The sequence below is a fragment of the Chlorocebus sabaeus genome, chromosome 22 (genome assembly GCF_047675955.1).
Source record: "Chlorocebus sabaeus isolate Y175 chromosome 22, mChlSab1.0.hap1, whole genome shotgun sequence".
Lineage (NCBI taxonomy): Eukaryota > Metazoa > Chordata > Mammalia > Primates > Cercopithecidae > Chlorocebus > Chlorocebus sabaeus.
Genome location: NC_132925.1, coordinates 77,253,870 through 77,280,940, shown reverse-complemented (window position 1 = coordinate 77,280,940; position 27,071 = coordinate 77,253,870). Strand labels below are relative to the sequence as shown.

General features: G+C 38.9%; 1 protein-coding gene across 13 annotated transcripts in view; it reads right to left on the bottom strand.

Moving 5' to 3' along the window:
- Positions 1–27,071, bottom strand: part of CADPS (calcium dependent secretion activator) — a 483,060-nt gene that overhangs the window by 101,470 nt on the left and 354,519 nt on the right. For 4 of the 13 annotated variants that reach the window (XM_073009974.1, XM_007984856.3, XM_073009979.1 and 1 more), the window contains 4 exons: positions 20,673–20,774; positions 19,115–19,178; positions 18,593–18,716; positions 1,678–1,784 (listed from right to left, as the gene is read on the bottom strand). In XM_073009974.1, the coding sequence (XP_072866075.1) occupies positions 1,678–1,784; positions 18,593–18,716; positions 19,115–19,178; positions 20,673–20,774 (397 nt within the window). Of the gene's footprint in view, positions 1–1,677; positions 1,785–15,294; positions 15,313–16,183; positions 16,253–18,592; positions 18,717–19,114; positions 19,179–20,672; positions 20,775–27,071 lie in introns of all 13 variants that reach the window. The other 9 variants (XM_073009971.1, XM_073009975.1, XM_073009976.1 and 6 more) reach the window with 3 other exon arrangements.

Genomic DNA, 27,071 nt, shown 5'->3' with positions numbered 1-27,071 from the left:
CCTAGATGCCTGCAGTCTGAAAAGAACATCCTATAGGATAGCATAGGAAAAATATTCTAACCCACTTAATTGTTTACATGTTTGGAGGTTATCGATTTGCTTTTCCTTATCACTCATGGCTGTGCATTGTGGATAGATGCTGTATGAATTAGTTCTACCTGCCTCAAGGGGTCTTACCCCCATTCTCTGAGGGTTTTCAGGGAAAAAATTCTTCAGCACTCTCTCTATATATAAATACTGTATATATGATTCACATAGAGACGGTTGTTGAGGAAGATTAGTATCACTCCGGCGAGCTACTGGTTACTCAGTTTGGTACTCATCTGCTGTAATAAAGGTAAGTACAGACAGACATAGGAAACTACACCAGGCTAAGGACAGAATCAAGGCAGGTAGGAGGCGTTGTGTTGGGATGTAACTGCAGTCGTTGTTAAGTATATCAATTGCTTCATGCACGCACAAGAGAATCACCCACATTGACCCTGATGTGGAGGGTCACCCGTTTCACAAGCAGTCCACTGGAAGTTGCTGTTACATTCCTTGGGTCAGTGTTAGAAAGCAGGAGCACCAGGAAAAGTCCCATTAGAAGACATGGTACTGGAAGGGCATGCACAAAGTATGACAGCAGGTGGCTGGTTCATTCGGTTTAGTCACATACCTCTTTCCCCTGCCACGATCAGCCAAGATTGAATAAAATAGTAGAAAAACAGGGAGGAAATTTAAATATGCAATCAGGCATTAGTCGGGATGGTTGGATTTATGGTGTATTATGTATTATTTAACTATACTGGCAATTTCCATTTAGTCATGGAATGGTCATTTTAGGTACTTGAGAAATTACTTTTAGGAAATATCATTTTTCCCCTTTGTTGTCAATCTGAGTGTAGAGATAGGGGGAGAATTATGCCATTTTCAAAAAGATTATTTTAAGACAGATGATTTTAAATCTCAATTTTGAGATGAGCATTGATATAACCATTTAACCATCATGAAATTTTGGAATCTTTTCTTGAAAGTGTTAGGTTAAGTCCTTATAGGTTTGGGATTTAGTTAGCCTTGAAATCCCTTGGTTTATAATTATTATCAAAAGGATCGTTTTCATAGTAGTTTGTTTAAAAAAGTAAGCTATATTTATTTAGATGTATGTTGGAGAATCGACAAGTTGCACAACACAGAATAATTTGCTTCTATCACTGTGTTTAACAACCCAGGCAATCTAAGATTAAAAAAAAAAAAAGAAGAAGAAGACTCTAGTACAAGCAGAGTAAGTTACAGAAATAAATTGAGAAACAAGGTCTCTTGTTCACACACTAAATAACTACTAATAAAAACAACAGTGGTGGCAACAAAAACAACCACAAAAAAACAAAAAATATTTTGTGTTCTGGACAATGATAACCAGATGCTGCTTGAATGATTAAAAAGCACTCACCTCATTTGTTTGTTGCTAGAAACATCTGAAAACTTAGGCTGAAACATACAACATGCAACCACTTTTTGGTTGTTCAAAATAACCTTCCAAAGACTTCTTGCAAAACTTCCACTTTCATTCCCTTTGTAATCCCAGTTAAAAGAAAATGGGTGTTAAGGCATTTTATTCACAATCCAGATGGGAAAATCAGCTCTGCAAGCTCAGCTAAGGTACAGTAAGATACACTTCCCACCAAGCCTGCTCACCTCTGCATGGTGCTCCTCATTTTGCTGAAGAACTTCAATGACTAGTTCAGCAAGACGTATTGTATCTTCAAGCTTTTTGGCAGGAGTGATTAATCGGCCTACATTTTCTGTAGTACAAGAGTTTGTGTTAAAATTCAGCGAAAGTGGCAGGCTAATTTTATGGCCATTAGAACTAGTGGATAAGAAATTGAGAGTAGTTATCAGTTTTTTTAAAAACAAAATTCATGCAAATGTTAAGTGCCATGTAATTAGTGAGCAAACCATAAAGCCATTTTATTATTATCACTATCATTATAATACATATTAGAAAAAAGCAGTGCTCCAGCTTCAAATTTGCATATGAAGCTATAGTAGGTCTATGACAGCCCATTTCAAATTTAGTGACATTTTGTACACATGTTCTTTAAAGACAGCATAAAGGTACTATATCACTGTCTAGATTATATTTACGCTACCTGAAGTGGGAAGGTTAACAGGAGTTTAATATTGATTGTTGTTACCTTTGTTTTTTAGATTAGTTATTAAATGCTACAGTGTAATTTTTCATTGCAGGCCCGCGTATGTTGAACGTTCATTTTGAAAATGCAGATTCAAATGTCTGCTTCAAGTTGTCCAGGGAGGAGACAGAAAAGAAAAATTGGATATGCCTGGGCCATTAGTCAGGAATAATAATTGTTAAAAGGGTGTTAGGAGTAGATTATTGAATGGGTTGTGGTAGTTTGTGCTACTGGTTGTTACAATTGAAATTTTATCAGTTAAATTGCAACAGTGTACTTAATTGTTTTCTTTGTTTTTAGTTTCTCTTAAACTGAAAGTGTTGTATTTTTACCCAGCTCAAGAAGAACCTGAACCCTGGCTTATTTTGCCCTCTTTTTAGAGCTGAGTTCATGAGTTTGACAATGTCATTATGTTCCAAAAAATTACAAACTGTTTTCCTTTGGGAAAAGAGTAATATTTAAAACATAAAGGAGGTTTTCTTTTTCTTTCTTGTGATGGAGTCTCATTCATTCTGCCTCCCAGGCTGGAGGGCAGTGGTGTGATCTCAGCTCACTGCAAATTCTGCCTCCCGGGTTCAAGTGATCCTCCTGCCTCAGCCTCCCAAGTAGCTGGGATTACAGGCATCTGCCACCATGCCTGGCTAATTTTTGTATTTTCAGTAGAGACGGAGTTTCACCTTGTTGACCAGGCTGGTATCAAACTCCTTACCTCAGGAGATTCGCCCATCTCAGCCTTCCAAAGTGCTGGGATTACAGGCGTGAACCACCGTGCCTGGCCAAAACATAAAGGTTTTCTTGGCCAATGAAACTGTTTGGATTCAACCAGTTTGAATTCCAGGGGAACTTGTATTTCATGTTTAGCCCCCTTCAAACCTTAAAGCCTCAGAGTCAGAGCACATGGGATATAGTGAAATAAACATCATTTAGTAGAATTCCCCAAGTAGGTACATACGTTTGCAAAAGAACTGGCAAAACTTATTTTCATCTCTTCATCTGAAGCAGGTATATTTTGGCTTCAGGATGTTTCTTGCTAGAAACAATTACCTATTACTAAATAGGACGGTTTCTGGCAGGCAGCAGGGGTTGGGAGGAAGTAGGCAGACTTAAACAAAATCACAAGAGATTGCTAATTTACAAAAACAAAAGTTTCTCAATATTCTTTTATGCATTTCTTAGTTGGTAATGAACATATCAGGTCATTAGTAATTTAGGATTTAATAATGAAAAATAAATTCGGTGAGACACTAAGCAAAAAGGGTGTTCTAGCAAATGGGATGTAAGAGTGATTAGTGGGACAGGGTAAGATTAGCCAGGTGTTGAAAGTCTCAGTCTAACAAGGCCTGATGGCTAGTGTGAAAATGGGCTTCCTGGATTCAAGTCAATGGAAAGCTCCATTATCTCTGCCATACCCAGATGGAACTGTGGCTGGATATGGTTAGAGCCTGAAGGTGGGGCTATGGGAAACATACACATGTGGATTAGGCAGAGAATAACCAACACTCAGAATAAGGAGATGTGGGAGCTTAGGTGCTGACATCCCATTGCCTGGTCTAGAGCAATATATATTTAGAGAAAGAGTGTATGACAAGATTGACTTCTGTGCTTTTGGGGGCATCTGACCTGTTAGTAATTTGATAAATAGACTATCATAATTTCATTCATAGACTTTCAGGCATTTCTACAAACATACTGTGTATATATTTTTGGGTAATATGTGTAGAGTGAGGTATTTGCATTTTGATAGTAAATATGCACAGGCTACTATTTTTTATTAGTTGATATTCACATTTACACATCAATTTGCAAATTCCTCATCCTATGCTTATTACCCATTCGACACATACACCCACATACACACATCACACACTTACATACATTTTCTAGTAACAGACAAGCCTGCACATTAATACAAATCTGCAGGAAATCCCACCGGGGGCACATCTTTGAAATCTCTTGCTTTACAAATAGAGAGCTTTGTCCTTTTGGGTGAAACACTCACCAAATCTAGGGGAATTCTGGCTGTTTATGACATATGATACATAAATAATTCCTACCAATATTTTTATGCACTTAAAAAAAAAGTCAATAATTTTTATGTTTGGAGAAATCCAAGATGTTGAAGTTAGGACCACCTGAAGATTTGTTTTAATAGGCAGTACTCTTAGATTGACTACAATAGATATCAATAGATACACATAAATTGTGCATGTGCATGCAGCCATTCTATGAGTGTTTGCACATGTACACAGATATGTGTATGCCTGATGTATATATACAGACAGTATGTTTAATAAAACTCTTTGCAATTTTACTTGAACAAAAAACCATTAAAGTGAGCAGGTTAAGGATTCTTTAATCTACAACACTTGATCTGCCAATTAACCCATGTAGTCAGTCTTTTATTTACTATTAATTAGCCTTGATTCCATCATCTGTAGATCGAGCCACGTTAGTGAGACACTGCACTATTTTCCTGTTTGTTTGCATAGCTGCTGTACTACTAGCTAAATGGCAAAATGGAACTAAAAGTAAATTCTCTAAGATGTTGTCTTTAAAGAAAACATTGTGCAAAATCCTTTAGCACTTCTTCCTTCTCCCCAACAGAAGTCAAGGAGAAATTTGTGCTTAGAAACGACTTTTTTTTTTTTTTTTTTTTTTGGCCACTTGTGCTGTCTTCAAATGAATTACAATATTCCTATCCCCCAAGCTTGCACTAGCTGGAGCACTGATAAAATGGAACTAAAAATATAGTATACTTAAGAACCATTTCATACAATAGAATTAAGCTCATAACACAGAAAAAATTGTCATGCAAAATGTTATGCAACAACAATGTTATTTTGTGCTGACATTGAGATTTGAAAATGTTGCATATGTCAGACATAGCTAGACAAAAAAAAATGTGGACATTTGGAAATAAATGCTCTCTTTTGAGTATCTCAAAACCCATAAAATTATACTTGAGAGCCCGAGTCTCAGCTTAGTGTTCCAAACTGAAACAAAATTTCAAGAAGAAAGGTGAACAGAAAAGCAAACTAAACTAGAAAGCTGCCAAGTAGAGGAATGATGAAAGTTTACGGTACTTGATTTTGGCCTAGGCATGCCTTTGAGCCTCTGATATAACATGCTGGTCTGCGTTTGGGTGGGTGGAGGAGGAGGCCCAGGAGGTGGCAGGGGAGCTGCTTGGGTAGGTGAAGAGAGACAGTAAAAAAGTAAAGACAAAGTGACTTTAACACAGGGTGACAAGTAAGATGACAAACTCTGAAAAGAACAACCAAATAAGCAAAAATGATAAAACACAAATGGAGAGCTGCTGCTTTCTTGGCGATACTTCAACACTACAGAGGTGTGACATTGTTCGACAAGGACTCTTACCAGTGTCACCAGCAACCCCCACCCACCACCACCACCACCGGGACACTCAGAGGCTGAATGCAAATACCAGATGCTTTATCCAGATGGATACACATGAATGATGGCAGCAGCAGCACTGACCAAAAAAAGATACACTTCGTACAATGAAGAACACCTATACGTTAATAGCTGCTTCTTCCTTACAGATGACCAGAAATAGGACTTGATATATTAATAGTTGGAAGATCTGGCTTGTCATCTCCCATATGTTACTTACTTTCTACGTAACCTTGAATCTGCTACTTGAGCCTCTCTGTGCTTTAGTTTCCTCATCTATAAATTGAGAGTATCTTTTCTGTATATCTTACAGGGTTGCTGATAAGAGCAAATAAAGCAATCTATGGGACAGATCTCTGTAAAGCTCGAGATGCCTACACATGTTTATTGTTACCTCCACATTGTGAGAAGGCTGCAATTAATTGCTTTGCAAAAGCAGATGAAGGGCCGTTATTAGTTCAAGTGAGCTAGGAAATATTCTTGCTCCCTTTGTGGAATTTCAACATGTCAAAATCTGTCATTTTGGGGGAAAATGTGTGGTATCTGATTGTTTCCAGCTCATTTAATTATTTTCAATTTGGAATTCTCGTGGCTTTTATATTGTGGGTTGAATCATATATAAAAACTTGCCAGCTTATCAAATATGTTACTTGCTATTCCAAATGTTAGAATACTGTAATCAGCACTTGACCCATCTGTCATGTGGTTTACAATATCAGCACAGCAAACATCTTATAACAATAGCCTCTCCTTCAATACAGGCACAGAGCACTATCAGCTTCTGCAATTCTCTCTCTTTAATGAGTGTCTCATTAACCTTGGACCTGCTCCTTTCTAATAGTTCTGGTTTATAAAGCAATCTGTATGGTGAGAGGGACATACTCCATTGCCAAGTTTGCTTTTTGGTTTGCTTGAATTTTCAACTGGGAAAATGAATTTTACTGCAGGCATATAGGAAATGGAATTCTAGTGACATTAATAAAAAAAGATTGAGAAATATGGATAAAATATAGTATTCTAGTAAAAATTATCATTAAAAACAAGAGTTGGTGAGATCCTTTTCTTGCTGGACCATTTTAATGTTTAGAATACAGGACAAAAAAACTACCAGTTTCCTCTTATTCAAATTGTTTGGGGAAAAATGTGTGCAAATAGAATTTGCAAGACTCAGTTTTAAATGATAATCATTTAAAAGGAAGCAACTACTAATCCTTTTATCATAAAAAATAGTACTCCGTATTTTATATTTTGTTAAAATCTGGTTTTCCACTGACAGTGCAGCCTAAAGTTAAGAGAATTTCTGGTAATTCATCCTCATGGCTCTTTCAATGAATGCATGTTACCTGCATGTGCAATTCTCATGGAAATTCCTGACTCATTCTCACCCAGTTAAGTGAGCCTGGGTAGAGAAACACTTGATCTGGTGGTGAATAAAACAATAAAGCGCCCCTGGGTTGATCCATCACCCATGAGGCAGCAGATACATATTTCAGCTAAATGGGTCTTGATGAGAAATTCATAAAGGGATTTCCTCCTGCCAACTGTCTGTCCAGAATTCTGACAGTGAGGTTTGCCACCATAGAAAAACAAGTTCCCTATTTTTTTTCCTCACAGAGCAAAACAAAAACATCATACCTTGGTTTCCAACTTCATTTACCCAATTACCATTGCTCATGTTTACACAATTAAATCTGCTTGGCTTCCAGAGAGAGAGTTAAATGTGACTGCAGAAAAACAAAAAGAGAATTCCGCTGCATGCTCATCTAAGCCAAGGAAGGGATGCATCCGGGAGTGAGAGACACTCCAATTAGCCCTTAAATAACCTGACCATCTCTGGCTCCAGCTAGTGAATTGCCAGTCTCTGAAATATCATATGAGAGATGAATATGATTGATGGAAACTCACTTGTTACCAAGTTCCAGCCTATTGATGTGTTGCTGAAGATGTTAGTGTTTGTATTATGCAATTACAGAAAATAACTAGCCTGTAGCAATTTGCTATGATTTGGGGGTGGGGGTAGATAAAAGCTCAAGTAGGAACAGAAAGCTAAGCAGATAGCCACATCATACTATCCTGAATACCCAGCTTCCCTAAAATGATGGCTACATAGGCTAAAAACATGCAAGGTTGAAATCTAATACAATTTCTTTAGTGAGATTGTGTATTATGTATACCTGATCCCCTTGATTCTCCAATATCCACTCCCTTTCAAAAGACTCCAGCTCTAGGTCAGTCTAAAGTATGTGTTAATAAAGGCTATTGGATGGATCATGGATTTTTCCTATGTTTTCATTGGAGCCATCATTGTCTCTTCCCTGTAAGGACTTAGGTGGTATAGCTTGTCTAGTCTACCTTCAAAATGTGTCTTGATTTTATCTCACACCATACTAGATCACGTGCTCATCCACACTCTTGCCGAGGGGGTGGGCATGTGACTCAGGTCTCATCATTTCCACCTCAACTGTTGCTAAAGCCTCCAAGGCAGCCTTCAGTCCCTTTTCTCTTCTGCAGTTCATTCTCTGCCATGCAGCAGTCAGAGTGATCTCTGTTAAGCACACATCTGAACTTGTCATGCTCTTGCTTAAAAACCTTTGAGAGCTTCCCTTCATGATAAGGGTTATGCCTTCATATGCCATAAAAAGAGAGTGCCATCATAGCAAAGGTTCAGCTCCTCTGTTGACTCTTCTACCTGAGCACTTCTGGCCCTTGATAACAGCAAATTATATACATTTGTCTATCTCCCCCTCTGCCAGGGAATTCTGTATTTCTAGGGCCTACAGCAGTGCTGGGGCCAAGGTAGGTCATCAAGTATCGGGAGAAGGGAATCCTCAGTGGATCCTGTCCAATGCAATGCTTTCATGAAAAATAAAATACTCTGTGTTTTCAGTATACACACAAACTACACAGGAGTTCTTATCTCTTATCCAAAGTTCCTGGTTACTTAACAAATGTACTAAGCTGAATTCTGAATAGTAAACATCATATCTTAAGCTTCCAAGCCAGAGAATAACGTCAGGTGTCTAAATTCAATTAAATACTATTTAAGACAGCTGGGCACGGTGGCTTATGCCTGTAATCTCAGCACTTTGGGAGGCTGAGGTGGGAGGATCATGAGGTCAGGAGTTTGAGACCAGCCTGGCCAACATGATGAAATCCCGTCTCTACTAAAAATACAAAAATTAGCTGGTCGTGGTGGTGTGCACCTGTACTCCCAGCTAGCTACTCAGGAGGCTGAGGAAGGAGGATTACTTGAACCCAGGAGATGGAGGTTGCAGTGAGCCGAGATTACACCACTGCACTCCAGCCTGGGTGACAGAGCAAGACTCCGTCTCAAAAAACAAAAACAAAAACTATTTAAGATAATTAAAAATAATTTTACTTAAGTTAATACAAATTAATTTAAATTAAAGAAAGAAATAACACTCTTGCGATGGTTTTTCTTCTCTAATTTGGTATCGTATGCCAACTCAGGCTTCGTTCCTAGGGCTCCAGCTGTTGCACATAAGAAAAGTGAGCTTAATTCTGCATGGACGTTGTGTTGGAAATCTGTCCTTTTATGTGCAAGAACCTTGCTCAGGGGAGTTACCTTCTCTACTCCATGTTATTTTGGTGGGACTTCCAAGGAAAGTATCCTTCAGAGACAGTCACATGAGCTACACCTGGCCAACCATAGTACCTCATACCATCATGAGTACTATTATTGGCTCTGGGGTTAGCATGTGACCCAACCTGGGCCACTGTGGCCCTTCTCTGGAATTGTATACAGTTGCTTGGAGAGGAATGCTCTTTTTCTTCTGGAGTCATTAGCTAGGATAAAAGGCTGGTGCTACCTGTGGTCCTGTTGCTTCCCAAACTTCAACCATTAGCTCCAGTCACATTAAAGAAGCCTGTTAGTAGTTGGAGATATGAAAACACATGAACATTTTTCATTTCTGAGGCCAACTCCTCCATGGATTTCCTAGCTACATGAGCCAAAAAATTCTCCTTTTTTGCTTAGGCTATTTGAGTTCTTTTTTTCTCTGATTCAGTAGTACTACTAAGTACCCACTTAGTCCCCAAATAAACTTTTATGTACATTGCCACAAGCAGTCTTGGGCAGGAGCTTGGAGCATCTGGAGGGATGGTGAATAGAGGAAAACCCTGAAACAAGGCTAGGGAACACCCCAGTCAGTTCTTGGGGGTCCAGTCTTTGACCTATATCATGCCCTTCTCTGGCACTATCCCCTGCTCTGCAGTGCATCAAAGACTCTGGCCGGGGTAAAATCACCTTGTACTGCATTCCTGTGATACCTTGCTTCTTCCCTTTACTATCATCATCAGATTGTGATTGCTTATTTCATGCCTGTGTTTTCTACCTTTTTTTTTGGTAAGTTCAACAAGGGTAGGGAGCATGACTGCTTTTGCTCATCACACACTTCCCTGGTATCTGGTATAGCTCCTGGAACCTAGTGGGTATTTGACAAATATATATGGAGACTGCAATGTTGTGTTTGAAATTCATGATAGAAAGACAATTTGAATACCTCTTATATTCCCCTTGACCCTCAAAGTGCCATCCCTGGATCAGCAGCTTCAGCATCACCTGGAAGCTTGTTAGGAATGCATATTCCCAGGCTCCACCCCAGACCTGCTGAATCAGAACCTACATTTCAACAAGATCCCCAGGGATTCAGATGGACATTAAAGTTTAAGAAGCACTGTTTTATGATTCATTTCTGAAATGAAATGATACCTTTATACTATACATTTCAACTTGGAAGAACATCCTTTTAAATACTTTCAAACAAATTATATATATATATATATATGAAATGAGCACTTACTATGTGCCAGGCATTTGTGTTAAGAGATTTATTTGGAATATGTATTTTAATCTTTGCAATAATCCTCTGGGGAGGAACCATTATTAGCACCTTTTACAGAAAATAAAAGTGAGGTTACAGAGGTTAGAAAACCCAGTGGAGGCAAGAGAAAGATTTGAATTTGGGGTATAACAAATCATTGAGTGCTTAGGCTGGTTTTGAGGTAGTGTTTTCTTGGAGTTGCACATATATGATTCTAACATGTGGATGCTGGATGTCATCGAGTGTCCTACTGGACGCTCAGACCAGTTAATGGATTGTGGATGGGGCCATTATGTCTTGACTGAAAGGTAAGGAGGCCTTGTGGGGTGGTGACGGCTCTTGAATAGCATACAGGACAAGAGACTAGAGAGTCACTGACTACTCATTTTATTTTGAACCTGGCTTCTTTTCTCCGGGCCTTGATTTTTCCACCTGTCAATGATCAAGAAACCTCTTTGTGTCATACAATTTCGTTGCTAAAAAGTCACAGGCATTTTAGAGTGTAGAAGTTGAAAATGTGGACTTTGGAATTAAACAGGGTCGTGTTCAAATTCTGACTCTACAACTAATCAGCTCTTTAACCTTGGGGAAGTGACTTAACATCTTTCTACTTCAGGATTTCCATGCATGAATGTGTAAGTTCTTATTTCATTGGAGTAAGAGGCACATTTTAACATTTCTGAAATCCGGATGCATCTCATGTTTGATAGCATGTCATAATATAGTATATGAATGGCGCATCTTATAATTGATGGACCTTTAGATTCAAGGAAATATGGTAATAAAACACTTATCTCACAGGGTCATGGTGAGAATTAAATGAGATATGCATAACTACTTAGCACATTTTCAGTTCTCAACAAACAATGTTTATCATCATCTGCAACATCACATTTTTTTTTTTCTGATAGAAGAGAGAGACACTGATTTCATATTTGTGGGTTCACGACATATTTTAACACATCCTTTTTATTTTTATTTTCCAAAATCTTTCTTGGTGACAGTGTTTAAAACACGTTTCTCTTTGTCCCCATCGCTTATTGTAAAGTATAGATGAGGTGCTAGTCCACAGAATAATCTGGTCTTGGAAACCCTGATTCATGCACCACTGAAACAAAAAGGGTGGAAAAGCTGGGTGTGGTGGCTCATGCCTGTAATCCCAGCACTTTAGGAGGCCGAGGTGGGTGGATCACTTGAGGCCAGGAGTTCAAGACCAACCTGGCCAACATGGTGAAACCCCGTCTCCACTAAAAATATACAAAATTAGCTGGGTGTGGTGGTGTGTGCCTGTAGTCCCAGCTACTTTGGATGCCAAGACAAAAGTATTATTTGAACCCAGGAGGCAGATGTTGCGGTGAGCCAGGATCCTATCACTGCACTCCAGAGCAAGACTCTGCCTCAAAAAATAAAAAAATAAAACAAAAGAGAAACACTTAGTCCCTCATGTATAAGACATGAAGCATGAGATGGTCCTCATCTCAGAATGGCCATCTCGTGGGGATGAGATTCATTATTATTGAATTCACTATTATTATTGGTCCCTTTTGGACGACTGTGGGGTGGTGGCTTGGCTCTATGTTTTAGTGGGTTTTACCAGCTTGGTTCTCTTTCTCTCTTTCAACAAGCCTTAGATCTGTAGGAAATTTGGCTGGAGACAGAGAAAGATACAAAACCTCAACATCACAGAATCTTTCTGGAAGTCCTTTGGATAGATTTGACCTGATCTAGAAGGTTTCTGTCAATTGGAGAGAAAAAAAGTCCACAGTTCTTTGACAGCCTTGGGGAAATCTCAACTGCCCTTGAGAAGACTTTACAATGTAAAGATTTTGTCAATGATTCAGTTCCAGAAAGGACTGCTCTGTTAATTTGTAGTCTTCCTATGTGAAAAGTGGTAGGTATTATACTTTTGACCTTATCCATTGAATGAATGGATATTGTCTAAATGCTCACCACACCAGCTAAAAAGTCTACATGGTAGAAAGAGACAAAAATGCATGGTATTTAAATTCAGACAGACCTGAGTTCAAATCCTGCTTCAGAAAGTTACTTATCCTGTCTGAATCACAGCTCCTTCATCTGCAAAGGGTGCAAAAATAAAGCCTTCCTTATGAGTCTAAGGTTAAGATTGAATCAGAAGCCCTTAGCACAGGGCCTAGGCCCATAGATTCATAGGAGGCTGCTCTCTTCTCTCTCTCTCTCCCCACCTACCCATCATTCATCCATCCACCCACCCACCCATCTACCCGCTCTCCTCTCCTCTCCTCTCCTTTCCTCCTACCTATCTATTTCTGTATCTATCTATCTATCTATCTATCTATCTATCTATCTATCTATCTATTATCTATCTACCTACCTATTTATTCTGTCTATATCTATCTGCTGTCTATCTACAAATCATCATCTGTCTGATTTTGCAAATCCTTGGCATATTTGAAGGAAAAAGTTGTTTTATTTCAAATTCCAGTGGAATCGTTATGATGCTCAGAAAATTATGCAAGTATTTAGCCAAGAACTGAGGCAAAACAGCAATAGTAGTGTAGACTTTCTCAGAGCTTTCTGGTTCAGAATGTGTGACGGTTTAAATGGAAATGTATTTAAAATAATAGAATTCATTTGCAGGAGTCACAGCTTTTCTTTCATAGACTAGCAGGCTTTTGCATCTTTTTTTGGAGGTACTGTAATTAAATTGAACATTTAATTTCTAATAATGCCACCAGACATAAAGCATAAGTCCACCAAAATGCCATCTGCATAGCCCTGTAGATTCTTAAAGCATAGTCTGACTAAAAGACTCAGCAGCTGTCCATATTTCAGTCCCCAGTATTCTATCCACCTCCCCACAATTTGCACATGTAACTCCGGTGGTGCCCTACCACCTCCATACAGTTGGTTATGCAGACCTATCCATAAATTTGTGCTCTATTCTCATTAAGAAAATTGAAAGGGAAGGGAAGGGGTATGAAGAAAAAATTTAAACGCCAGGGAAGAAGTAATTATGATTATGATTGCAATTGAGACCTGATATACTTAGAAAAAACTTCACTATACCAAGCTTCAAACCCATCTCTGCTTTAACCTTAACTTTTAAGTCCAATTCTACCCTATTCCCCCTCTTCAGTCCTTTCTCTTAATTCCTGCTAGTGTGATTTTTCTGCAGTGTAAACCACCAACCTATCCCTTTGCATAAACAGCCTTCAGTGACTCTTCATCACCTTTGCAGCTGAGACCTGTGGAATCTTTCCTCTGAAAAAATCCATATGCATGCAAAAGTTGGCATGATTTTCAAGTTAAGAAATTTTGAACCACGAGATACAGTCTGAACTCAGCATTATTATGGCATAGAAAGACCTTTGAAGTCCTGTCCCTGCCTACCTTGCCATCATCAGCACCCACCCACTACTATCATCATTTCACTCTGTTTTGCAGATATGTTGAATTAATTACAGAGTAGTTAAAAGGGTGGCTTCTGCCTGGGCTCAGATTCCAGCTACTCCACTTATACTTCTGGATGTGTGTTTTTAAAGTTCTGTGCCTCTGTTTGCTCATCTGTACAATGGGAATAATAATAGTTCCCTCTTATAAGGGCTTTTGAGGAGAAATAAGTTAATAATATGCTTAGAATCATACCTGGAACACGATATGCATTAAATAAGCATTCATTATTTTTTATTAGCTATCTGGTTTTACATATTTGCACATATTACTCTCTTGATGTAGGATGACTTTCCATTCCCAATCCTAGCTCCCCTTCGTTTATTCTAATTCATCTCTCAAGATACAGTTCAATCCTTACCATCTCTTGAAGACTTCCAAGGTTTTCTGACAATGCCCCATCCCTCTTACACATAACTCTACCAATAGGCTTTGCAATATACTTATTTACATATATACACCCATTTGCACACATACTCCATGAGGCTAACAGCTATTTCCCTCTTGTTTACATAGTCTCTGGCTTTTAACACTGTACCTGCTACAGGGTGGGCTCCCACTAACCATTTGTCTAATAAATGAATGAATGAGTGAATAAATGATTGAATAAGTATCTTCCTACCAGAGAGAAAGGTTCATATGTCTTGAACATAGGTTTATGAGTCTTCAAATATTTATCGGTATCCGTATGCTTGGAATGTACTCAGGAATGCTTTCTGAATTGTTTTGAAATGTGCTCAACTGTTAATTTGGATTAACTGATAGTTATTTTTGACAACCCTTTAGACTATAAAAACGATGATCTGCATTCTAATTTATTAAAGTTTTAAGTCAGACCTAGTCTCAAAATAGGATCAGAAGTTTTGGGACCAAACAAGAAGAAAATTTCCAAAGCCAGAACTTTCCAAGAGCTTTCCTCTAATAAAACTTCCAGCAACAGCCCCTGTTCGGTCATCCTGTCCATGCTTCCTGCTTTATCACGCGATACATACAAGAACAACATGGACACAACTTCTCTTTGTCTTGGCTGATAAACATTCATCAAAGAACACGAACTTCTCAATAGGGCAGAAAACAGAAAAAAGAAATGAAAAACAAAGAGGAAGATTTATTTGGTTAAATAACTTTTTAAAAAATGCACATGAGGCCAAATCACTGGAATCCCATAACCAAGGATGAAATGAAGCTCTGCAGCAAACCAGAATTCTACTCCTTTAAAGCTTATGCCTTTTCAGAAATTCTGCTCTATAAAGGTCAACATCAAATGGGCATGAGATGTATTTAGACAGCACAAATTAACTCCTTAAGTATTACTGCAACTCCACATGGCTCTCTGGGAGTACATACCTTAAGGAGCTATTGAAAAACAAAAACAAAAACTGAATATAACTCAACAGTCCTGATAATTTATAATGCATATACAATTGGTTCACCTGCATCCTTTTGATTCTCTATTTGAAAGAGAGAGCACAACAAGGAGAGAAGAGAGAGAAACAAGAACACATATGCAGAATTAATGAGCAAGTGGACCAAAATGCCCCCCACTTATGTGTGATACATGATATTGGAAAGAAAACGTTGCCCTTGGGTTCCCACCGCCCCGAAGTTTGGGGGCCAGCAAAAAAAGTCTCCTTCACAGAGGTGGAAAATGCTGCACAAATAGAAAATTAGTAAAATTAAGTTTAATGTGAAATCAAGCTATGAAACATACATGAACTCTCCAAGTGACAATTAAGTCATATGTTCTAGGCAAAGTTTAGAGGACAAGGACAAGTCAAAATCTCCAGAGGGAACAAGGAAAAGCTTCCCAGCTTGATAGAGAACAGACAGGAGGCATATAAGATCTAATTTTTTACAAAGAATGGACCACCTGATGTGATCTCATACCCATAATAATTTGGCATCTTAAACATGGAAAAGAAGGCATGATTTTGCCCCAAATGTCCTTTATCTGACACCTAACGCATTGCTCCCCGGCCTAGCTGCTACCTTTTGATTGTGTACCAGTGACAAGCACTTCACAAATTAGGGTTACACACAAGCAAAGTAAAAATGCATTCAGGTCACAGACAGAGAATAACTGAAAAACTTACAGACAAATCTGAGTTTATCACAAACAAATGGCTTAATTGTCTAACCTGTTTTAGGCTGCTAAAAAGTGACTGGACTTCTCACACTGGGTTTCACAGACAGAACCAACAGACAAGCCAATGCTAAAAAACTTGAAGCAAGGAGAGTGAGTTGGTTTGGATCTGGATTTTCTTGAAATAATGAAAACAGAAAGAGTGAAGACAGCATGGTGAGGAGGTGGTAGGTACTCACGAATGGTTAAATCCATCACTTGGGAGGCCAAGCAGAAGACAGGATGCTCATACATTTCTCTCTTTTTCCCTATAAAAGAGGATTTGGGCATGCAAGAGGCTTAGGTCAGAGGTAAAGAGGTTAAAGGTCATAGGTTAGAGGAAAACGTTACATTAGCTCAAAGAAAAATAGCCACAGAGTATTTTGGGATAAACACAGGATAAAAGAAAAAGGAGCTTCAAAATTGGAGATCTACTGGATTAACCATTCAGCATGCCGTGAGTCACGAGAGAGATTGTGACCATGATTTTACACGTCTCTTTAGAGCTGTTTGCAAGAATACAATGACCAAAACATCATGAGTAAAGGGAAACAAAATTTCATTGATTTAGGCTCCAAGATACTAAGGATTTCAGACTTTAGTATCTAAGGCTCTTGAGGTATTTCTTCATAAACATAGTCTCCAGCAATATTACTACAACTTCTTTCCAGAATTCTCAGATAACTAAGCTGTTAATTCTCACAGAGGGGCTCAAATGTAAAAAGTGAAAGATTTCTTCGCTGCGGGTAGGATCAGAGGCTTGTAAAAGAAAGTTGTCTGTTAGTAATATCTTTCAGGCTGCAATGTCTCAGCCTGTGGTGGACTATGTTCATGAAAGAAAACCTGACACATGCAGCCAGAGGATGTTGGGTTGTCTGAATTAACAATCCCAGCATGCTTTGAAATTGGTGTCTCAGACACTTTTGCAGAGGTCACATTAAAGTGGCTGAACCAATCACGGACAAGGAAGGAGAGAAGCGGAAGAGAGCAGGTAGTGTGCAATGAGGTACTTCTCTGAAAAGAGAGTTGAAAAAAAAGAATTGGTTTCTTCAAAGAATCCCCAGACCTAAAAGTCACAGTGCAAAAGATAATTAACACAACCAAGAAGAATTGAGGCACAAAAGGAAATTACAGACCAGCTGATCTACTTTGGAAATGAATGCATTTTTACTTACAGATCTTAAAGTTTTTGGATAGATTTATCTGAAAGAAGAGAGCAGATCTTACCAAAAGACTAGTAATAGCTAGACCAAGACCTCTGAGGCAGCAGCCATGGCAGCAGAACGTTTCTTGATCCCATCCCATCTCTGGCCTTGCCTAGAATTGTTAGGTACCTGGCTGACTTTACCAAATACAACCAATCATTACATCCTGGGACAGTAAATGCTGGAACAATTATTTGCTAATATAGCCCTTTAACAACCTCTTGTTCCTCTATTTTTGTCACTCATTACCAAGTCAAGAGTTGATAAACATCCTTTTGGTGCCCAATTCTTAAGTGTTTCTCCCTGGATGCATAACAATGAATTCATTACCACTGGTACACAATTTGCATTGTCAGACAGACAAAATTGAGAGAGGGAGGATGTGTAATGTACAGAACACTGTGAATTTGACATACTCTTAACCTAATTGTCTAAGGAAACAAGGATTTTGGCAGAGTAAGTGATGGGGTCTGGGTGGCTGGTTAGTTTCTTTTCCCCCCAGTTGTCTTGAGGCAGACAATGCGCATTTGCTAGTTTTAGTCAGGTGTCATGTTTCACGTGTGAGAGAACATCAGATTCCAGAATGCGGACACATTGAGTTTTGCACACAGAACTTCCACATTTATACACTTACACCACTGGTCAAGTTGGGTGTGGCTTTCAAATCACCCTATAGCAGCCAACAGGGTAACAATGAAAAGTGATTAATACCTTCGTGAATGAATAGGTCCCAAAGAACCATATCTTCTCAAGTAGAGTTTACTCAAAACGCCTTTGGTGATTACTGGGTCATCAGTGACCACTTCCCTAAAACTTGAAAGGGCAGTGGTAACAAGCATCTAAGGTCTGGTGTAACAACAATGAATGAGATCTAAAGCCAACCTGGAGCCATCATAGATGGCTCAGCACTAACCTGCCATTGAGTTTGAAACACTACCAAAGGACAAGGTACTTTCAGGGGCAAGAAAGAGGCAAAACCTTGATCTTGCTCTTTGCAATTCTTGTAATGCTTCCAATAGTATCAGCAGCGGACAACAGACTGCTTTATTTTCTTCTGTTTAAAGAAGGTGGCAATTCTAGAGAATTCCTTTATAGGAAAACATCAGACACAAAGCCGATACTTAGGGCCAACACAGACTCTCAGAAGGACCTTAGTTATCTGATAACATTCTGTTTTCAATATTGTTCCCTTACAAAGGCTGTTTTCTGAGCCCCTGTGATGTCTTTTAATTCATTTCCTTGGCCACAGCCAAGGAAACTTCCACATTTCAAGTGCTTCCAGGTTTCAGCTTAATATACTCAGATGGACCACTGTTTTCGGGTGCCCTTCAGAAAAGAGAAAGACTTCCCCAGGGAGGCATAGCGAAATTTAAATTCAAAACTGGGGGCAGAAGGGAGCCTTACCTTCGATTTTGGCATACTCTGAGAGCCGAGAATAGTTGACTAATGCAGCCTGTTCCAGACATTTACGGATGACTGTTTTCACCTCCTCTTGTGGCACTGGGGTAACAATATCTTTCATCAAAACCTTCAAGTAGGAAAAAGAGGGATAATTAAGAAGGTTCAAGCAAATGTGTCACTCATCCATACTTCTTGGAAGCGTGAAAGTTTAAAATCAGTTCTTTGTGACTTAATACGGATTGAGAGCCATGCTTAAAGAGAAAGCACCAGAATTGCAAAGCATTGGCAAAGGCCGCCCATTAATCAGGGAAGGGCTAGGAACATATCTTCTGTACATCCCATTTGGGAGTTTGAAGATAAAATATCAAGAGTTTTGGCAGTTTCCTCGCTTCTATTCTGATATTTGATGAATGGTAAACAAATCCTATAAAAATTACAACTAGGTCATTCAACCAAAACATTTCGTTACAATTATGCTTATGTCTTTTTATATATATGTGATCTATCTTTTACTTTCATTCTTACCCTTTCCAAGAGTGAGAGAGTAGCTTTCAAAGCACCTTCAGGTCGACCAAATGGAAAGCAATACCTAAAAAAGACAAAATTCTTCAGGTTGCCTAAATTATTACATTTTAGCATGAAATATGCTGCAATTTGATTCCTATAGCAACTCTCTCTGAGGAATGGAAAATGCTTTTTATTTTGTCACGTTGTGTTATGTTAATCTGAATTCACACCATATATGTGTGTATATAATGTATATATGTGTATGTGTGAATAATGACTAAAGAGGGACTCTGCAAATGTCTGCAGCAGAAAAGAATATTCAGAGTGGTGACATAAGGCTCTGTTTAGATTTCTATTGTGAAGGAGAACTATTCGTTAGCTCAAATGTGACCTTATATGTTATTATCGAGACCGGCATTAAAAAAGTATTAGTTAGAACAGGCTGAAATTCAAATATACTTACTTAAGACCCCAAAAGATCGATATATGGAATAGAAAAGTGGATTTAGAGCAAATTCATGATTCTGCTAGCCGTCCTTCCCTGCTTGTGGTTTCCTATTGTTATGGACCTTCTGCTACTGGTAATGCATTTTACACATAGTGTATGGTCAGTAAAGATTTATCCAGGAGGATTTTGATGCCACAGAAAAAAACTATGTCAGGTACCACTACGAGTTCCAGTGACTGGTTTCAGGTTGTCACCGGCCCTTCAGAACACTGTGCCTGGGACAGAGAGACTAGCATGGCTACTGAAACCCGGACTCTCTTATATAAGCATCCCACTTCTTCCACTTGCCAGCTGGATTGCCTTGGGCAAGTTCCTTAACCTCTCTCAGCCTCATTTTATTCCTGGTTTAAATGGGGATTATGATAACAAAGTTGTTATGACATGAGTTAATACTTCTCCAGCCTCCAGTTCTGTATCGGTATATAGGAAGTATTTAATAAACAGAAACCATTAGAAATGCTATTATTATTTTTCAGTTGCTATTTCAGGATCTCTGGTCCAGAACCACCAGGACAGCACTAAAAATACCTAATTTGCTCCAAGGGAGAAGTGGGCTATGTGGCGTAAGGTTCAAGCACAGAACCTGCTGGCTGTCTTGAGTATGCAGGGGAGATTCAACCCACCCAAGCTGATCCAAGGTTCACTCTTTCCCTGTGTAGCCAGCTAGTCCTATTTCTGAGGTAGTGGAGAAAGTGGAGACTCTCCTAGGAGTACCACTGCTTTCCTTCCTTGTTCACTATGTTCTGATTCACAAGATTTTTTATTTATTTATTTTTACTTAGGACCCTTGAAGAAGCTTCAAATTCAACTTTTTATAATAGACTGATGACCAGGGTGAGCTCAAACATGGAAGAATTTGTTCTTTAAGTGGAAATAACATGAACTTAAGAATGCGAAGTTTCCTGGTTATTGCGGAACCATGTCTGATTGATTTGCTTGTTCTACTCAGTTATTTCGAAATATCCAATGTATCCTCTGGTAGATTTACAGTTTTGGAAAAACTAAGCCCTTTAGTTTTCCTTCCCACTCTCATCTCCTAATTAAAACCCTCCAGCCCCAGATCCTTACCTAAAATGTGTAATCTGATTTTCTAGCAGAACTCGGAGCCTCTCTTTGATTTCTTCAAAACGTTCCTTTTCTTCAACAGTCACAGTTCCGATTCCATCAGGCCTGAAAGAAGACATGTCATGAAATGACGGGAACCTCATATGCTGACACCATCAAATCAAATCTCTAGCAGGAGGAAACTGTCCATTTTAGAAGAAACAACTACAATGATCGATGTGACCTAAGGAGAAGCCCAGCTATTCAGGGCTGGCTTCCAAAGCGGATGGGTTGTGTTTGGGTTATCATTTTGGAAACATGTGCAGAGCTGTAGCTCATTTCATGTGAAATGGTAAAATGTACAAACTGGTGGCTTGAAGGTTAAGTCCAGCCCCTGAACTTGTTCAGTTTGGCTCACAGCTTTTTAAGAAATTTGAACCAGTTGCCAACATTTTTTTAAATTGGGGAAGTTTGAGAATGCAATTCTGATTTCTGTTTTCTTGAAAATTTGGAACAGCTGGCATTATCAATTGGTGGCTAACAGCTTCTTCTGTACCTGGGACAGACACTCACCTGGTCCATATTGCTAAATTGTATTACCTATCTCTCTTGTAGGCGCTTGGGTTTGGGGTCCCTAAATTACGCACAAAAATTCCTACAAAAATCAGGTGACCTGTGTTTGTCTTTCCCAGTGTTAAACGTCTTAAATGGCTCAATTTCCTGCTTATAACTACAGATGTTCAGATTTATTTAAGTGCTCATGTGTTCATTGAAGAACAAACCACATATTTTCCAATTGTAGCAAACTGTTACTCATTGTAATAAAAAGGACTCCAGCTTAAATAAATGATTTCAGTTTGATCATTGTATTCTCATGGTTCTGTGCCACTTTTAGGTGTGTACATATATCCTCTATTTGTTATGGACCATTCAAGTTGAAAATATAAAGGGAGGATACATATTTATAGCCCAAATTTATCTGTTCCAAACTAAATGCAGGATAATCTGACCCATTCAGAGCCTTCAGCTTCCCAGATCTCATAGTGACTTGTTTTGACTACTGGCTGAGCCAGTTTGCAGATTGGTGTGTCACCATAAAACTTCTATTGGAACATTCTTCAGTTTGCAAATGCAAGTCATCTTGAGACCAAACAAATGGTCTTATTTATAGGCCTTCTCAAGGATCCAGCATAAGTTGGGAAAATCCTTTATACCAGACCAGTCTGACTGCACAAAAGACTTGGCAAATGACAGCAATGTACCTCCTGCTACGGGTTAATCGTCAGCTTTCCTTCTTTTTTGATAATAAAAACACCCTATTTGAAATATGAGAAAATTTCCTCTCCCCCACTTTATAAAAAATACCCCCAAACAGTAAAATCCTGTTCAGTCCATTTCTTCACACTCTTCCAAGGAAAGGAAGAATGATAAACCACAGGTAGGTTGTCTTCAAATTCTCTGGTAAATCTCAAATGTTAATTTACAAAGTTTATTTAAATATTTTTTTAAGAGACAGGGTCTTGTTCTGTTGTCCAGGCTGGGGTGCAGCAGTGTGATCATAGCTCACTGCAGCCTTGAACTCCTGGCCTCAAGTGATTCTCCTGCCTCAGCCTCTTGAGTAGCTGGGATTATGGGTGCAAGCTACCATGTTTAACAACAACAACAAAAGTTTTTCACATGAAATGTCCATGAATCTACAGTTAGATATCAGGATGAATTTATTGGCCTCCACAAAACACATCATGCTTTTATTTGTAACTTTTCACGTATATGCTACAATCTACAACTTCCTTAAGCTGTGGTTTTAAAATTTCTTTAACCAAAATTCAGCTTGTTAATGAACTGAACACCTATTTGTTTATGTAATTAGCATGTGCATGCACACACTCAACTGGGGGAAAAATGGAGCAATTTAAAGCATTTTGTTTCTTAGTGGGGAATTAACCTAGAGAAAAATGCTGTTAAATATAATTTTACAGTTCGGAAAGGGTTTACGTATCACAGCAAAAAGCATGGAGACTGTTTAACATGAAGAGCCAGGATATATGTGGTCACTGTTAGGAGATAAATCTCTCTGTGAATAAAACCATTCATTCATTACCCTACAAGCCTTCTAAGGCAATTAGGCAATTAGAAGGCAGCTTTCTGCTTTGTGTCTGAGATGATAAAAACTGAACATTTAGTGTATGCTTGGCCTTCTCCGTCAATTCTCACGATAAAGGATATTATTACAAACCTAACATTGGATTATGTTTTTTCCTTTTGTTCTCATGATTCCCATTTGTAATTATTAAAAGTATCAGATAGCAGCTTCTGCTTCCCTGATAACCTCTCCTCAGACTACTTTCTGAACACCATTAATCTTGCTATTCCAATAAAAGTAAACAACTAAAAATTAGTATTGTTGTCTCTTAAATTTGCTTCTTGATCACCCATGTCAGCGTGACTACTTTTATTTTAAATAAAACAAACTCACTTGACTAAGTCTGTAAGATACAAGTACAGAGTTCACCCATAAAAGCAGGTGATAAAACAATTTGATGTCGAATGATTTTGACATAAAATGTAAATTTGTTTGTAACTGCCAGAATTGCTCTGAAATGGTATTGGTAACAGGTGCTGCTGCTTTACCAAGTGAGGAAAAGACATGCAGGAATAGCAATTGGTCAAAGATCACAGGTTGTAACCAGGTCAGTTAAAAAGCAAAAAGATTCTCTTTTTTTGTTTGATTTTGCTTCATTGTTTTAGAAAATTCTGTCAAACATCAATTTCTTGTTCATTGACCCCTATAATTCGGCAGTGTTAACTATACAGGTTTGGATAGGTCTCTATAGAGTTATTAACTGAAAAACTCAGGTTTCGTGCTTTGGAGAGCACTGTTTTTCCACCGAAGCAACAAGATACTTTTTCTAGAGCAATGGTTCTCAAACTTGAGTGAGCCACAGGATCACCTGGTGACAACCTGGATTGGTGGGTCCCTTGAAGTTGCTGATTCAGTAGAGCTGGGGTGGGGTTTCAGAACTTGTATTTCTAACAAGTTTTCTGGTGCTGCTAGTGCTGCTGGTTCAAGGACCACAATCTAAGAACCATTGTTCTAGAGAAAAAAAAAAATATTAGGTGGGTGGTTCTTCCAGTGGCAGAGAGGGTTTTGATTCAGGGTTCCTGATTTCTCTTAGGTTGGAGGGGATTTGGAACCCAAGATATTCTGCAAGAGATACATGATATTATTTAACTATGAATCCTTTCCAAAAGTGGCATTTGTATTGTTTACAAGGTGCCATTCCAAGTAGTGCTGGTTGCAAAATAAATAGTAGAACTATATTGGTATCTTTCAGACGCCATGCTTTTGTTTTGTCTTTCTGAAAATATTTGGGGGTGATTCTACAACTGTCATAAAACTAGCTCTGTATCTTTTTCCTTTCTCAATACTAACTCACTTAAGGAGACACAAAGAGTGAAAGAAGAGGAGGAGTGAAGCTGGATTTTAATCTGCGAGCTAGAAAATTCCAGGCTGATATGTGTCTCTATATAGAACACCTATCTAGAAGCCTGACTCTCTCACCCTCTTGTGTCCTGACTGTGAATATTCTGGTCTTCTTGCTTTCAGGCTTCTTAGTATCCATTGCCACTTTCTAAGCCCTGGATTTGGAGGAGTGGCCTCAGCCACATTCTGACCACTCTCGTGTGAGAGTAAATGGAGCTGCCCTTCCCCTACTATTAATGCTGAAGGGCTTCCTAGAGGCCAGCCCCTCCCTTTCACAGCCACTCCATATCTAAGGTGGACTATGGCCTCAGTTCAGCTACCAGGACACTCTCCTCTGGAATCTTTACATTGAATAAATGATACAAGGCTTGAAGAAACAGATGGAATTTGCATGTTCCAGCAGCTGTGCCTTGACCAGACTGTCCTTACAGGTCAGTAGTTTTTGATCTCGTCTGTTAATTAGAATTATGAATGGTCCCATCCTCAAAGCTCTATCTATCTATCTATCTATCTATCTATCTATCTATCTATCTATCTATCATCTATCAAGACAGGGTCTCATTCAGTCCAAGGTGGAGTGCAGTGGCGCAGTCTCGGTTCACTGCAGCATTGACATCTCAAGCTCAAGCGATCCTCCTACTGCAGCCTCCTGAGAGGCAGGGACTGCAGGAGCATGCCACCACACCCAGCTAATTTTGTTTTTATTTTCTTCAGACACAAGGTCTCATTATGTTGCCCAGGCTGGTCTCTAACTCCTGGGCTCAAGCCATCTTGCCACCTCAGCCTTGCAAAATGCTGGCATTATAGGCATGAGCCACTGTGCCCAGCTTGACATTGGCATTTTTAAGGTTTCCCATGTTACTCTAACATACAGTAAGAACCATTGCATCAGTCCTGCTTTCTACTCTTCCATAGCTGACTTGATTCCAGCATTCCATTCCCTGTCTTTGAGGCCCCCAGCATCATCCTAATAAATTCTCCTTTGCTTAGATTATCCAGAGTTAGTTTTTGTTACTTATACTGAACTTGATGTAAATTCATAAAGCCCATATCCCTTCCTTCACAATGTTCCAAATTTTAATAGACGATGCCTTTGAACTTAGCTTTAGAAACCCATACACACGTGTGCACACACACACGAACATAGCCCCTGGTCTCTGGTTCCACCTAACTGCACACTGGCTAACAACTCACTTCTTGTATATCATGGTCCCGCAAACTTGAGACAATATGCAGGTCAAGTGCAGTCATTTTTGGAGCTGTGCTGAAGACTGGAAGCTCTCCCACCTGCAGGCCATCACTGGAGCCAGAAATGGGTCTCTCCAGCCACAGCAGACTATATCGCATCTGACACGGCGGGCATCTCCGGAATCCACCTTTCAAGTTTTCGGCAAACCATTTTCTCACTGTCCTTCACAAAGTTGACATTTTCGGCAGCATGATAGGAAAGATGTCATGTCGGCTGCTCTTCAAGTTCTTGTCACAGTGGTTAGCACCAGTTCTGTCATCTTCACTCTCCTCACAGTCTCCCATCTTGAGCCATGTCACAAATAATAATACATCTAGAGTTGTATTTTTCTGTTTTTTTTTTTTGTTGTTAAATTGAAACTACCATAACCCAGCTGCCCATCCTTTGAGTGACTGCTTATGCAAATTGTTTTCTTCTTCCCAAATGCTTCTGACCTGGAGCTTATTAATTAATATCGATTATAGGATTAATATAATTAAGTACTGAGCTTTTAATGTGAAACATTTTAATATTTGAAATTAAGTGTGAACAGTGTAGTCAAAGAATTCAAGATTCAATGTGTTTTGTGAAATGAATTTACCTCTTTAGTGTCATTAAATTGTCACTACACACCCAGGTGAGCACACAGATCCTTAGCAGTTCATTATCTTACTAGAATGGTTCTCCATATTATGTTAAAAGCTGGGCCACAAAACCTTCTTTTGAAAGGCAAGATGTCTCTTCAAGAGGGTCAGGATGCTAAATTAATTCAAAGCTTACAATGATCTATATGTTCTGATATTGCATCTATTTGGTGATTAAGGGCAGAATCCAGGTGTAAAAAAAAAATGTATGAATTCAACAGAAGAGGAAAGAGTGTCTGGTCCACTGCTCTGCATACAACCAGCTTTCAGGCTCCAGTCACTACCAACAAGGGGTAAAACTCCAGCTGAAGAGGGAATATACTTTCATCTCCAAATGCAAATGTCCACATATGCTGGTGCAGGCACCGTAAACATGATATATTCTCTCTCTCCAAATGGATGCATGCCTGCAGACCGCATTATGGATCCATGAAAATGTCCTTAAACAAGCATGATAACTGAATCCTACTTGCTACGAAATTGTTCCAGCCCAGAAACACGAGAGCTTAAAGGGACAGAGAGGGACAGAATATCTTAGTAGATGTTCTTTGCAGTGCTCCCTGAATAGGACACTTAGACCAAACATCCTCTTTTAATCTCTGACTTAAAAAGAAAAAGACTTCTCCTAGAAACTAACTCTTTATTACTTCTAGTTTTAGAATGATACCTTTGAATTTAATCCTTGCATGGAACGTTTTCCTTTGTCTCTTTCAAGTGCTTAACAACTACAATTTCAAGACAGCACCAAAGCATTATCTTCTCAAAAGGAGATATCCCTGCTTGCTCATCTATATGGTTTATACAATCCTATGTTAATTATAAATTATAATTAGGGCTCTCACATCCCATAGTTACTGCTTCATTATGAAAGCCAGCCTCACCCCTTCCTCTCCTTTCCTTCCAGCACATGCCCTTTTCTAATTATGCCCTGATGCCCTGGGGCTCAGACATGCTGCTAAAACAAATATATCAAAGTGTTTGTATCACAAAGAATAAGATAGGAAGCAACAATAAGCAATTTCTACAATATTACAAGTGTGCATTGTAGCTTCTTGGGTCTATTAGTT